At 42.2% G+C, this 14,638-nt stretch overlaps 2 protein-coding genes across 6 annotated transcripts in view; both read left to right on the top strand.

Annotated features, from left to right (window-relative positions):
• Positions 1-5,730, top strand: part of LOC113574646 (TGF-beta receptor type-1) — a 30,309-nt gene extending 24,579 nt beyond the window's left edge. For 3 of the 5 annotated variants that reach the window (XM_027005717.2, XM_027005716.2, XM_027005713.2), the window contains 3 exons: positions 291-421; positions 1,267-1,362; positions 2,039-2,834. In XM_027005717.2, coding sequence (XP_026861518.1) covers positions 291-421; positions 1,267-1,362; positions 2,039-2,074 — 263 coding nt within the window. In that variant the 3' untranslated portion in view covers positions 2,075-2,834. Of the gene's footprint in view, positions 1-290; positions 422-1,266; positions 1,417-2,038; positions 2,835-5,471 lie in introns of those variants that run through there. The other 2 variants (XM_027005715.2, XM_027005714.2) reach the window with 2 other exon arrangements.
• Positions 5,731-8,658: 2,928 nt separating this feature from the next.
• cytip (cytohesin 1 interacting protein) lies at positions 8,659-13,995 on the top strand. Its single transcript, XM_027005648.2, has 8 exons — positions 8,659-8,959; positions 9,539-9,588; positions 9,754-9,808; positions 10,054-10,156; positions 10,599-10,692; positions 10,934-11,000; positions 11,334-11,400; positions 12,206-13,995. The coding sequence occupies exons 1-8, from the start codon at positions 8,783-8,785 to the stop codon at positions 12,631-12,633; spliced, it is 1,041 nt and encodes a 346-aa protein (XP_026861449.2). The 5' UTR covers positions 8,659-8,782; the 3' UTR covers positions 12,634-13,995.
• Positions 13,996-14,638: the final 643 nt, after the last annotated feature.

Below are 14,638 nucleotides of genomic sequence, written 5' to 3'. Positions count from 1 at the left end.
TGAGAGTGGCTTGGCCATATATAAAAAAAAATCAAACTTTAAGCACTTTAAGCGCATGCGAGTGTAAGTCATTCAAATTAAAAGCCTTTGTTCTTGGTGTTTCTGCTCTATGAAAGACTCAAATGGAGCTGTAATTTGCAGGCAGAAGTTTTTGAGCACTATGTTCTTTTTTTTGTGTCAAAAAAATAAATAAAATCCAACATTGCTTTTGTGCAAATGATTCACTACTGTGATTAACCAGAACTTCACACGTGGCTAGCGTGCACTGAAGGGAGTTTCCCCTTTCACAGGGCTTTTTGAAGATTTTCAGTTGCCTTATCATGATCTGGTGCCTTGTGATCCATCGGTGGAGGACATGAGGAGGGTGGTGTGTGATCAGAAACTGCGACCCAACATCCCCAACCAGTGGCAGAGCTGTGAGGTGATGGACTTTCAGAGTTATGGTGGAGCTTAATGATTTAAATGTAGCAAGCTAATGTCAGTGTGCAAGGGGTGGGCTGGGGTCAGTATTGTGCACTTCCACACTTTTTCAGTGTATTTATTTACTGCACTTCTTCAGAAATGGAAATGTGTATCATTTTCCAAGACTAAGCACACTGCATGATGTGCACAGAAACAACCACATGCTATTTAAATAACCATACAGGATTGATCTGAATAGTTACATAGAGCATTGCCATCAGTTTGATATCCACATGACCTGATCAAACAGCTGTTAACATGGCAATGTGTGTTATGAACGGAGTTCCAACACTTCCACAGAGAGATATCAGTCTGACATGAAAAGAACACATAGCAAGTGCATAGCAGACACTGTAAGCAGCAGGCACTGCAAGCCCACACATTACAGCCTAGTGGGATATCAGAGTTGGCCAACAGGGCCTGGGGTAATTATTTTACAAAGGTAAAACAGAGAATTTAGATCTTTGCTCCAAGCATGTATAGACAAACCAATCAGCCATAACATTAAAACTATTTGCCTAATATTGTGTAGATCTGTCTTGTGTGGCCAAAACAGCTCTGTTCCGTCTGTTCTGTACCTGTCGTTTTGGAGATGCTCTGACCCAGTCATCTATCCATCACAATTTGGTCCCTTGTCAAAGTAATTCAGATCCTTACATCAACTTATAAAACTGTCTGTTCACTTGCTGCCCAATGTATCCCACCCCCTGACAGGTGCCATTGTAATAAGATAGTCAATGTTATTCACTTCACCTGTCAGTTTAATGTTATGGCTGATGTGTGTATGTGTGTGTGTGTACACAGGCTCTGAGAGTGATGGGTAAGATAATGAGGGAGTGCTGGTATGCCAACTCATCTGCCCGCCTTACGGCGCTCCGTGTCAAGAAGACTGTCTCTCAGGTGACTGTCATCAGGGAGGTTAAAGACTAGCCACTCCCCCACAGCCACTCAAAGGTGATGGTTTGAAGCCTTTCAAGTGACCCTCCAACTCTAATAAGGGGCTCACATTCTTCAGAATGCTCTGTCCGTCAAGCCAAAAACGTGTGCTGTGTCCTACAATGAATGATTAACTACGATAAGATTTTGAGCTGAGTCGATTTGGTCTCTGATCCATTTAGATATTGTCAGTGTAGACGCGCAGGGCGCCACTCAACATGGCGTACCACAAGGCTCTTCTTTTCTTCATCCTTCACCCCTCTCTGTCATCTCTCTCTGTCTACTCCTTTCATTTCCATTCTCCTTCTCTGTTCTCCCTCCTCCTTTCTTCGCTTTTCCTCTCCTCTCTCCTCCTCCTCCTCTTCCTCCTCTCCTCTCTCTTCCTCTTCACTCTCCTGCCCTGTTTGCCCAGACACTAGTTAAACATTTGCAAAGATAACACAGCAATTTTTAGAACACTATAATTGGGAATGGGCTATGATCTCCTAAATGGAAAAAATGGACCTTTTGCACTAAGAGTTTAGGCCCTAGTACAGTACACCCTCACTGCTGTGATATTTCAGAAATACAGCATGACAATAATAAGCCATGTGCATTAAGAGTGTAACCCACTCTCTCATCTTCTAACCTTCACCTCTAGGAAAGGGCAAAAACTGGAACTCCTTCGTTGTTCTAGCGTGTTGGCTGTGTCTAAAGAAAATTGGCTGGGGTGTTGTTGGAGCCCATCATGTCTTAGCTTACTGCGTCTGCCTGAGGACAACAGCCTATCATCTTTCATCTTAATGAATCTTTCCAATGGAAACACAGCCATTTTAGTCAAGGCACATTTTACTGCGTGTAAATGTTGAGCTTATGCATCTGGCTGAAGCATTCCTACCAGTCATCACTGACGTGCTGCTCTGCCCCTGACCATGCACCTGGGTCGGGGGACTGTAAAAATGTGCTCTAGAAAGAACAAGAGCTGTCGTGACAGGTATTGCTCTCATTTAGTGAGAGCAACCTGTTTTTTGACCTCTTAATGTTCCGTACACACCTTGCACCCTGCACCTTGCACCTTGCAGAACGCAAAGATGGACTGCTACCTCATGTCACTTGAAGTGCCATATGCTCTCAGATGCTCAGTTTATGCTTTGTGCCATAAATGTTTTGGTGGATATTTCGCGTATATACTGTACACTGTATTCTCTTTGTGTATGTGGGTAGTTATTGTTACTGAGCAAGACACTCATGAGTTTAAGATTGATTAAGAATCAGTCAAGCAATTAATTAATCTATTAACCTGTCAACCAACCACCCAATCGAAAAAAACATCTATGAACAGGAATTAAGCCTCAAGTGTAGAAAAAGACCAACATATCACATATGTATTTTATACAGTGGTGTGAAAAAGTGTTTGCCCCCTTCCTGATATCTTATTTTGTCACACTTAACTGTTTCAGATCATCAAACAAATGTAAATATTAGACAAAGATAACACAAGTAAACACAAAATGCAGTTTTTAAATGAATTCCAAACCTACATAGCCCTGTGTGAAAAAGTGATTGCCCCCTAAACCTAATAACTGGTTGAGTCACCCTTAGCAGCAACAACTGCAATCAAGCGTTTGCGATAACTGGCAATGAGTCTTTTACAGCGCTGTGGAGGAATTTTGGCCCACTCATCTTTGCAGAATTGTTGAAATTCGCCCACATTGGAGGGTTTTCGAGCACAAACCGCCTTTTTAAGGTCATGCCACAGCACCTCAATCGGATTCAGGTCAGGGCTTTGACTAGGCCACTCCAAAGTCTTCATCTTGTTTTTCTTAAGCCATTCAGAGGTGGACTTGCTGGTGTGTTTTGGATCATTGTCCTGCTGCAGAACCCAAGTGCACTTCTGCTTGAGGTCACGAACAGATGGCTGGACCTTCTCCTTCAGTATTTTTTTGGTTGAGAGCAGAATTCATGGTTCCATTTACCACAGCAAGTCTTCCAGGCCCTGAAGCAGCAAAACAGCCCCAGACCATCACACTACCACCACCATATTTTACTGTTGGTATGATGTTCCTTTTCTGAAATGCTGTGTTACTTTTACGCCAGATGTAATGGGACATACACCTTCCAAGAAGTTCAACTTTTGTCTCGTCAGTCCACAGAGTATTTTCCCAAAAGTCTTGGGGATCATCAATATGTTTTCTGGTAAAACTGAGATGAGCCTTTATGTTCTTTTTGCTCATCAGTGTTTTTCGTCTTGGAACTCTGCCATGCAGGCCATTTTTGCCCAGTCTCTTTCTTATGGTGGAGTCATGAACATTGACCTTAACTGAGGCAAGTGAGGCCTGCAGTTCTTTGGATGTTGTTGTGGGGTCTTTTGTGACCCCTTGGATGAGTCGTCACTGCGCTCTTGAGGTAATTTCGGCCGGCCACTCCTGGGAAGTTTGTGGATAATGGCTCTCACTGTGGTTTGCTGGAGTCCCAAAGCTTTAGAAATGGCTTTATAACCTTTTTCAGACTGATAGATGTCAGTTACTTTGTAGTTCATTTGTTCCTGAATTTCTTTGGATCACAGCATGCTGTCTAGCTTTTGAGGATCTTTTGGTCTACTTCACTTTGTCAGGCAAGTCCTATTTAAGTGATTTCTTGATTGAGAACAGATGTGGCAGTAAGCAGGCCTGGGTGTGTCTAGAGAAATTGAACTCAGCTTTCCAAAGATGTGATAAACAGTTAATTTATGTTTTAACGGGGGGGATTAACTCACTTTTTCACACAGGGCCATGCAGGTTTGGATTTTTTCCCTTAATAATAAAAACCTTTATTTAAAAACTGCAGTTTGAGTTTACTTGTGTTATCTTTGTCTAATATTTAAATTTGATAATCTGAAATATTGAAACATTTAGACAAACATGCAAAAAGCATAGCAGTAGATAGCAGTAAGGAGGCAAACACTTTTTCACACCACTGTATATGGTTAACTTGAAGTCATACATATTGTTTCTCTGTGTGATTTAAAACTGCTTCATATGATTTGCAAAAGGAAATGTTCGAACAGCTATCATAATTTACCTATAATCTTGTTGTTTCAATTTCTGAGCACGTTGTAGCCACACTGTCACTTTCAGTTGCATTGCACAGAGATTTCCTCAGAGGAGCATGACTTCCTGTAAGCTATTTCTGTGTGGGTGAAACAGAAGTACTCTACTTTCGCTGTGAGGCAGATATGGCTGTGAGATATACCTGGTGAAATACACCTGGTGTGTTCCTCTGTGTTAAGGGCAGTAGCAGGTACAAAAGCAAAGTGTATTTTGATGTCTGGAGCCCTTCAGTGAGTAACTTATATTCATAGAACAGTTGAATAATGGGTCAAAATTAGATCATCTCACAAATAATGGTCTTTAGGTTGTACACACATGCTCTGTGCTTGTTAGTTTAAAGTACTTTACAAAACTAGAATTAATGTAGAAACTAAGCAAAAACAAATGCAGAATTAATGTCCTTAGGCGGGAATGCAGGAATGCAACAGGGCCTTCCATATCCATACAGACACTGGGTGATTTCATATTACATAAATAGTGTGCAATGTATCAAAAGTTACAACATGTAACTTTGTTATAGCTGAAATGTTAGAATGCAGTAGTGATTATCTTGTTAAAATTCTGGTTTACTCATTAGGTTTGGACAGTCTGTACTCTTAGGCAGAACCTAATGATTTGTCCTCTGCCTGCATGTCATTCTATAAAGCCTGGACTGCTCCTGCACTGCAATGTTCTAGAACTCCCTCCCTTAAACCTGTCATGCAAACGGCCTTCATGTGCTCTGTGCAAACTCCGTCTGCAGCAGTAAGACAATGTCAAGACTTGCCCTTCTTCCCTGTTGGGGGGACGTCTAAACCGTTTTGCTTTTTTTCCTGCGTCTCTTACAGACACATGTAGTGCTGAGGGAACTGCAGGTCTTATCAGACATGTCTACAGACATATCCGTAGACTGCCATGCCTGGTCTGGATTCTTTGGTGTTGTAAACTTCCCATATGCTGTTAGTGTCTCTATCTGCATGCAGCCTGAGAATCACAATGCTTGTATGTGTAACTTGTCCTCCTCAGAAGTCCCCACTCATTCCGAAGAATATCCCAGGTGACTGACCAGTGAGACACAGGGTTTGCTCGTGTTGGCTATGGCAGTTTCCCTTCTGAGAATGTATCATAACTCATAACTTTTACAAGTGGAATTTAGTGGAGGATTCATTCTCCTTCTTGTGCTTTGACTTCAGACTGAGTGTAACATAGTATTGTATAGTACTGTCTGTACTGCACTATTTATTGTATGTGAACTGTGAAACAATAAACTATTTTTCATGATACAGCAGCCTTTGTGGTGTGTCATGTATTGTGTGTCCCTAAAACTGCATGGAGACATGGGATCCCCATAACTGTAGATATATTTGATCGATACCTTATTCGATAGATTACTCTTATTTGTCTCCATGGACACATGGGTTTTTTGTCATTGTACAATGTACATTAACAAGGAACAGCATCTCATGGTGTACAATGACATATCTATTTGATAGATCCTTTATTTGATAGAAGCTTTTATTTATCTACATGGGGAAATGAGTAAGCAGTACAATCACAAGGCATTTAATCCACTGTGTATAGGCTCACTGACAGATATATTCATCTTTTACTCATCTCTCTCTCTCTTTATCTCTCTCTCTCTCTCTCTCTCTCTCTCTCTCTCTCTCTCTCTCTCTCTCTCTCTCTCTCTCTGAGCATTGCCAAACCAACATGTGATGCAGAAGACTGAGAAACTTTGTACAAAAGCCCAGAAAACATTTTGGAGTGTTTTAGTGACATAAAAAAATAGCACTTTCTTAATAAAAGTGTGTTCTTTGTATGTATGAAGTCAGTCCACAGGTCCCAACACAATGCCAAGGTATTTAACATTTGTCAAATTATATTGGTTCTGCATGTCTAAAGAGGAAGGAGTGTGCACCCTCACCGCTGCTTCAGTTCCCTTCTCTTGGTGCCCCCCGTTATGGGTTAACCTGAGGTGACCTGCGGTAGTTAACTCTAAAACATCTCCACTGCTGACTCAAAGCAAGAGATCTGACTACACACAAACTTCAAGATTGAGAGTTTCAGGTGCTATGACCGTTGAAAACCAAATAAAAACCAACTCCATTTTAGTGAGTCAGACTTGTGTGTGTATGTGTATGTATGTGTGGTTTTTACCATGGTGGCCTTATAGCAGATTGCTGGATTAGAAAATTCGTTAAGAAGATTATGTGCGATTTCAATACCACATTTCCCTGAATCAAAGAAGAGTCTACAAAGAAGTTATCAATGGGAACAGATGCACAAACAGCAAATTAGGTATTTCGAAATGATTCTACCATAGTCAGAGTTCGCACAACCTCACAACACTGCTTCAGAACAGAGGAGTAGGGATACCGGCTGTGTGAACTCCAGGTGTGCACTGAGGCAGTGGACAGTGGGCTGAGCCTGCATGATAACTATGGACTATTTTCACATGCACAGCACAGCAGGATTAGTATTAAACAACGAACCCTATTGACTTTCACTGGAATCCATGTGTGGGAACAACATTTTAAGCACTCTGCACATAGCACAAGACAATTATCAGCCAATTCAATCGAGGCTTTTAGTATTCATGAATACCAGTCGTTTGCTGTTGCATTTCACCTACCTTAGCCCTCTTTAATGAAGCAGGCTCTTTGGTATATTTTGATTCCAGTTGTTGCCCACACATGATCTCAGTTTCTTTGCCATGTTCATTATGAAGCAAAGCGAGGTGCCACAAGTAGGCAGACGGGGTCCACTAATCTATTGACTAATGGCACAATGAATGTTAATAGTCATATAAGGAGTTTTTTTTTGTTAAGGTTTTTCACAGTCTGTCAAAGTTCTGCTCATAGAGATGAGCTTGTTCAATCATGTGCAGAGATCATCCAAAGCACAATGGTGCCAAAGTAATGGTCCACACTGTAACGTTTGTCTTTTTTTTTTCCCCTCAGATATTTATACCATGCCAGTTAATCCATGGCACTGTTGTAGGAAGGGCAATTACAAAAACACAAAGCTTTATAAATATGTTGGGAAATGCACTCGGCTATTCTCCAAGTGTCCTTTTGCCTGGCTGCTTTCAGGGTCAGACGGTTCTGTGCTGTGGTGTTTGTGTGCATCCGTGAGCTCACTGGGGCAGAGTGGAGATGGGAATGGGGTAAGAAGGCTCAGCTTCCAGAGACCTACACACCTACATCCCCCATACACGCGACTGACTTAGTCTTGAACTACAGCGCCCCTCCTGACTGCTGACCTACAGAGAACTACAGTGCGCCTTAGTACACGTGTGTTTAACATTCTGCCTTTCTGTCATTTGGTGAAGAGGAGGAATTTGATAAATGTTTTTTGAGCAAAAAGTGCACACCAAGAATGAAGAGCATAAACAAAAGCAGAAAGGAGAAGCAAAGCTGTTTTCAGTGCATGAATGAGGAGATCAATTCTATCTATTCAAATGCAGACTGAAGACCCACCTATTGACCACTGACACTAGTACTTACTGTAGGGTATTGCTTATTACACTCTAGCACTTTATTGCACTTATTGTTATCTAAGATAGAGTGTATGTGTTTTGCACTTCTATGTTTCAGAATTGATCCCTGTATTTCAACAGTATTCTAGTTCATTGGTGCACTGGGCTCTGGATAAGAGCATCTGCTAAATCCTGTAAATGTGAATCGTTGACACAGAAGGCGCAAGCGTTTCTTAATTAAAGAATTAAGAAAAGGCCCGCATCTCATTTTTTAGTTCTGCACCCTTTGTTAAGCTATGGGTTATGCTTGTTTTGTGAAGAGAGTAATAAGTTATACTGTTTATTGCACAAGGGCAGAGAGAATGTGTGGCTCCTCTCGGTGCTTTCAGAACCTGGGCTTCCCCTGACAAACATGTTCTTTGAATGGATCTCAGAAGTGAAAGGTGCAAAGGCCAGAGGAAGCCAGTGAGGGTGCAGGATCCTGCAGGGAAGGATCAGGGTGTCAGCTCTTCATGCACGTGCACCTACATGCTTGCTGTGAGTTGAGCCTTCATCAAAGCAGAAGGTTTCAGGAGAGGCAGCCTGACAAAAAGGAAAGATACACACACACACACACACACACACACACACACACACACACACCCACCCACACACCCACAAGCTACCGCAGCAGATGAACAGAGGAAAAGGAGGAACTGCGACTGTCTGAAAAGAAAACATATTTGAAAGCACACATCAGTTTGTGGCCATCGTGTGATGTGCACATCCGCTTTGTTGCACTCAACTCCGACCAGGGCAGGCATGCGGCTCAGATTAGTTGGGCAGCTATGAGAGGTGGCAGCAGGAGTGTGCTCTGATCATGACCTCTGACATGAGCCACAGGCCTGAGATGAGTCAGCAGAACAGTCTGGAGATGTTTGCTCTGGGGAACCCACCCAAGAAGGGTCTCCTCTGGCGAAGGTGCTCGTTAAACAACAGCAAACGTCGCAGGAACAGCGAGGGCAGTGCCGGGACGCTGCAACAGGACCGTGCGCAGGTGCGTACTGGAGTCTAATCTACTGAGTCAGGTCTGTGCAACCTGCAGCCTGATCACAGATCTATTACATTAGTGATGGAATGGGTTTGGTTATTACAGTAATGATGAAATGGGTTTGTTTGTTTTTGTTTTTAAGTGAATAGATTGTGTTTAGGTTTTATGGTTTATGTTGCAAGAAAATTGAGTTCTCTTGCATTAATATGCAGAGGGTGATGTGTAAAGTATTATGGAGTTTAATCTGTTATTTACAGAAAAGACTGATAATCTGATAATGCATGTTTTTTTGTAAGGTAGTTCATTTATGTAGTGTACATATGGTAATATTTTTTGAAAAATAAATTATGATGAAAAACAAAATTTATAAATTATACAATTAATGAATTTGAGCAAGGTTAGTTAAACGTCAAGATTAGTTTTTTTCACAATAATATTGTTGTGTTAATATGTTAAAATGTGCATTAATATGTTAAATATATACAGTTGACATTGTAATGATATGCTTCTAAATTTCATACTCAACTAGATCACTGCAAATAGGTGCTTATTTATCTATCTTTCTATTTATTTGTTTATTTCCAGTTGATCCGAACATGTTCGAACTCCTTGGTGGACTACAATGATCCCCAGAGGTAAATTCAGGATATATAATTCTTAAATGCTGAAATGAGACTTTCTGCAGATCTCTTCCCCAGTCTGGGAGTTTATATGTCGAATACATGATCAAATAAAATGTGTGATTTCACCAGAATCCTTTATATGAACCCTGTGGAAAATGAACGAATGTTTTTCTTTAGGACAACAGTTGTGCTAGGAAAACAAGACAATGAAACATATGGATTTGAGGTTCAGGTGGGTTCTCTTCTCTGTTTCAGTTTCAGCAGGGCTTTTTTTGGGTGGGCAAAAGTTTCAGTTAGGCTTTTACCCCACAGTGGTTTAAGCGTGTGAATGCCCAGAGTCAATGCACATCCATGCATGATCCACACATATATGTGCCAAACAGCAGAATATGACATACAAAACAACAGCATGCAAGCCATCTTTTTCAAGTTTCTTTTGGTGTGTTCACATGAAGTCTTTCCATGTCCTCTCTGCAGACATATGGCCTGCGGCACAAGGACACCAATGAGGTAGAGATGTGTACGTATGTGAGCAGCGTGCAGAAGAATGGTGCAGCAGAGACAGCTGGCCTTACCGTTGGTGAGACACACACATACACACACACACACAAACACACACACACACACACGGGCTGGGGGGGTGAAGATTAGGACTGCTGACACTTCCTTTGCATCAACACACCAATGTGTCCCGCCCCTTCAATCATACCCTTTTTTACAAGCATCAGACCTCCTGCGGCCACCACAAATTTTAACATCACCAAACGTCTTTTTCCGATGGCTGACATTATCAAAGGAAACCTAGCAAGCATTTAGCACCCACCACACAGCCAATATGCTCTATCACTTATTTGGTTGTCATGCTACAAATTGCTCACTGACAGTCATTTAATAGAACTAGATAAACTGATAATATTTTTCTGATAACAACAATGCCTCACTGTCTCTCTATCTCGCTGTCTCTCTATCTTTCACTGCCGGTCTCTCCCTCGTCTTTCCCTTTCTCTGTACCACTTTTGTAGGAAAAGTCATATTGACAGTGAATGGTGTCTGCATTAAAGGATTCAGTCACAGCCGCATTATTGAACTGATCCGTGACTCTGTCAACTCGTTAAAGTAAGTTAAGTATAAGATAACCAGGAGGACTAAAAACAATTAATTTAAGTGGGCCAGCAAAAAGCCAGTGTATGCACTGCACTGTGCATGTACTCAATGTCACATCAGTACAGTGCAGTATATAAGTAGGATCATAAGGGCTTAAGGCAGCTACTTAAAGATTCAATACATTAATGAATAAAATGATTACTTGAGAGGCTTTTTGGCCTCCTGACCTTGTTCTTGTGGTGTGTGTGTCTAGGATGGAGACTGGGAGTGGGATTGTGGTGAAGATAATTGAACTGGAGAAGAAGATGAGCTTGCTCAAGGTGTGCGTCTACATGCATGCGTGTGTGTGTGTGTTGAGGAGGAGGGACAAACATGTGACAGACAGGTCACAGCATGGCGCCGTTGCCTTTATAACATATTTCACAGGTTTGAAACTTGGATCTGAGATATTTGGATCAGATTTAAAAAATGTTTAATCTCTACCCTCAAATCTCAATTGTTCACTGGCATGACCTTAATAACTGCTGATGCAGTCCCAATCAGATCTCCTAGAATTACTGTAATGTATTTTCTCATGCATGTGTATATGTTTGTCTGTGTGTGTGTGTGTGTGTGTGTGTGTGTGTGTATGAATTCACTTTTTCTCAACGCAGCAAACACTGCGTGAGAAGTTTTTGGAACTAAAGGCACTCAGCTTACAGGAAGACCGTCTTACTCGAGGTGCGAAAAAATAAGCTCAGCTGAAAAACCGCACACACATTCTCTCACTCCACCCATAGCTGTCAATGAAGTTAATGACATGAACTGACGTGGTAAGCGCGTGAAGAAAGAGAAATGGTAAATCTCTCTGGGAAGTTCTAGTCTTAGGCAACAAGCTCAAGGTGTTGGTGGGGATCAGGCTTGGGGTCGGTCTGGGCTTCTGGCTGTAGATGACCAACACAGAGGAAACTCTTACTCTGTTTGTAATATCTGTTAGCTCTTGGTAAAGACAGAAAGACTGCAGTGAATGGCCCAAAACCAAGCTGGCTGCTCAGTCAGCCACCCCTGGAGCAGGGCAGGGCAACACAGTGCCTCTCACCATTCACCACACAGCCCCATATTGGACTGGCCATGAGTTGCCTGAAAAGTAGCTTGTTAATTGTCATGGGAGGATCAAAACAACAATTTGTCCAGTGCCTTGCAGTGCAAAACTGACACAGGAAGTGCGATTAGCACAGGTCAGCTCAGTTTAGTTCACCTAGAACTGGTGATAATGTTAGCACGTTAGCACGTCGTGCAGGAAGGCGAAAGCTGTTTGTATGTTTGACCTTTCAGCATGCATTTCAAAGGTTCCATTTAATCACTCGCACATACTGATGTAGTCAACACACACACGTTCAGTGCAGTGCACTGGCTGCCTCTGGTTTTGGATGAGCCAAATGATTTTCCATGACTGTACATGTACAATGCTAGAACATTTGTGAACAATCTGTGTTTAAGAAAGTGTCATACAAATAAAGTTTCTTATTATTATTGTCTTCTCCAGGAAACCTGAACGTCAGTTCTCAGCACCTATCGGTGGACTCGCTCATGTCTCTATCATCCCCGCGAGAGCAACACAGCTGGCGCTTCTCCAGTGACAGCAGCTGCATGAGCATCTTCACAGACGACAGCGAGGATGGACCATCGGCCGTGTTCGATGACACCAGCCCCACTGAGCCCTACCTCAGCTTCTTCGGCCAGGACATCCAGGCGGAGGGGGTGCTGCCAAAGACCTTGGCCCGCACCCGGAGCATCAGCAGTGGGAGCAGTGGATGCCAGTCACCCCCGTGGGACGTCGGCCGGCCCTCGTCCAACTCGAGCTACGCTTTCGCCACCCTGCCCCGCAGAGGGAGGAAGTCGAACATGCGAAAGCAGCTCCTCAAATTTGTACCCGGACTGAGCCACTCGGTGGAAGAGGAGGAGACCACTTGAGACATCGAACCGTAGTACAGCAGTGCACAGAGACTGCAGGACAGCAGAAAGGAAAACTGACATGCTGTAAAAAAACCAAACAAACACAAACTTTTATAGGTATTTGAGGAGTATGGAATGAATGTGAAAGGTGGATTGGTGAAAGGAATTTTGGTCCTTTCAGATTTCTGGAAGTCCCAGCCTTCTAGGTCCCAGCCTTCTAGCATTCTAGAACCCATGACCACCTTCTAGAACTCCTGATTTTCTAGAACCCATGACCTTCTAGAACTTCTGACATTCTAGAACCCATATCCTTCTAGAACTGACCCCTCATGGGCTTGATTCTTATGGATCGAGCGACACAAGAGCATTATGGACTTCTGCACAGCATACACACTCACTGATGAACTATGTAATACTGGACAGGTGATAGATGGCTTTCACTTTGGTTTAAAGCCGTTGTTTTTTGTATATTGTCGCAGAGCAAGAAGCATTCTTATGTTTTTCATCAATTTGACAGTTTTACCAGAAAAGTGCATTAAAACCTGTTCACAAATGGTCAAATCTAAAGGGGCCATATTCTATGCAACATGCTACTTGAGATGAGATGAGAGAAATCATGCAATTTTCCATGTGTTCCATATGTGCAAATTACTGCTGAGGGAAATTAAAATATTTTTAAAAAGCATACAATAAGGAATGGCTTGTGAAATGCTCTTTTGGAGTGCCAGGCATTTTCAGTATAACTGATAATTCTGAGAAACGCATGAATGAATGGAGATTGATGGAAATAAGGGCAGTTTGCTGATAGAACATGCAGGACTGTGTGAGTCAACAAACATCAGAGCCCTTAACCACAGCTGTATCTGAGCAGTGCTCATAACAGGATGCGGTCTGAGGAAAGGTGCTACCATATTACTTTTTTTTTTTCTTTTTGTAGGTGCTGTCTTTTAACAGACTGCCAAACTTTTTTTTTTTTTTGCTACCATTGTACATTTAAACATCTATAACAATGTCAAATACAGTTTTTGGGAATCTTGTGGTATAAATACATTTATAAGAATGTAATACTTATAAACATAGGCTATTCTTACGTTCATCTAAAGAAGTCTAAAACAAGGCAGATTATGTGCATTGTTTCCCCATATGCGGTCAGTCACATTAGTTATCCTTATTTGTTGCAGAAAACGTCTTCACAAATTATAATTCTTGTAATTCGTAAACATGTTTTCAGAGGCTTGTCTGAATAATAGCGGTTCTTTTCCATTTTGATTTACCGCCACTAGAGGGCAGTAGGACACATTGTAAATCCTCATATTGACAGACTTTGGGGTCACCGTTTGCTTGAACGCGTCAGTGAGATCGCAGCAACAGGCTACTCATTAAACAGAAAAAAACCCCCAACATACTTTAGTCTTATTTATTGCTTATTTACAACATGGTTTCAGCTCACACTGGTTTCAGTGCAGGCAACCGATGCGTAGTGAACATGCGATGCGTCTCAGTCCCACGATCACACCCAGAAATATGTCGCCTTTCTCTCAACATATCTGCAGGTGGAACGATTTTCTCACGGCCCTCAGACTGAGCAATAACAATAAAACGAAAAAATGCATTAAAAGCAGCGGATATTCGAGCAAGTGCTGTTCTTCACACGTCACGTATCTGTCCTTAGATCAGACGGCAAAAGCCGACACGTGTGTATTATTAACCATGCGTTGGGTCCTAGATACATAAGCCGTTGCTGAAGGGCAGGTTCGGTCATAGCACACCAGTGAAGGTTCTGGACATCGGCGTATTGCAGTGTTTCCTTCTCTCGTTCCCGAGAATTACTCAACTCTTAACAGGCATCGGCTGTGCAAGAGCAAGGAACGTTCCCCCCAAAATGTGCAGCATGGTGTCCCTTGGGCTGGAACGGAAAAGCAGAGGCCATTGAATGACAAATCGTAATTTGAAGCAATAGAAGCTCAAACCCTATAGGATGCTGAACCGTTTTCTTTACAGATGTTGTAGCACGGATAGGCTG

Source organism: Electrophorus electricus, chromosome 2 (assembly GCF_013358815.1).
Source record: "Electrophorus electricus isolate fEleEle1 chromosome 2, fEleEle1.pri, whole genome shotgun sequence".
Taxonomy (NCBI): domain Eukaryota; kingdom Metazoa; phylum Chordata; class Actinopteri; order Gymnotiformes; family Gymnotidae; genus Electrophorus; species Electrophorus electricus.
This window is presented reverse-complemented; position numbering and strand designations above follow the sequence as displayed.

Coding starts and splice junctions, on each gene's coding strand:
- cytip (XM_027005648.2), top strand. CDS start 8,783: ATGACCTCTGACATGAGCCACAGGCCTGAGATGAGTCAGCAGAACAGT. Junction 9,809..10,053: donor CATATGGATTTGAGGTTCAG/GTGGGTTCTCTT, acceptor TCCTCTCTGCAG/ACATATGGCCTGCGGCACAA. Junction 10,693..10,933: donor GACTCTGTCAACTCGTTAAA/GTAAGTTAAGTA, acceptor GTGTGTGTCTAG/GATGGAGACTGGGAGTGGGA.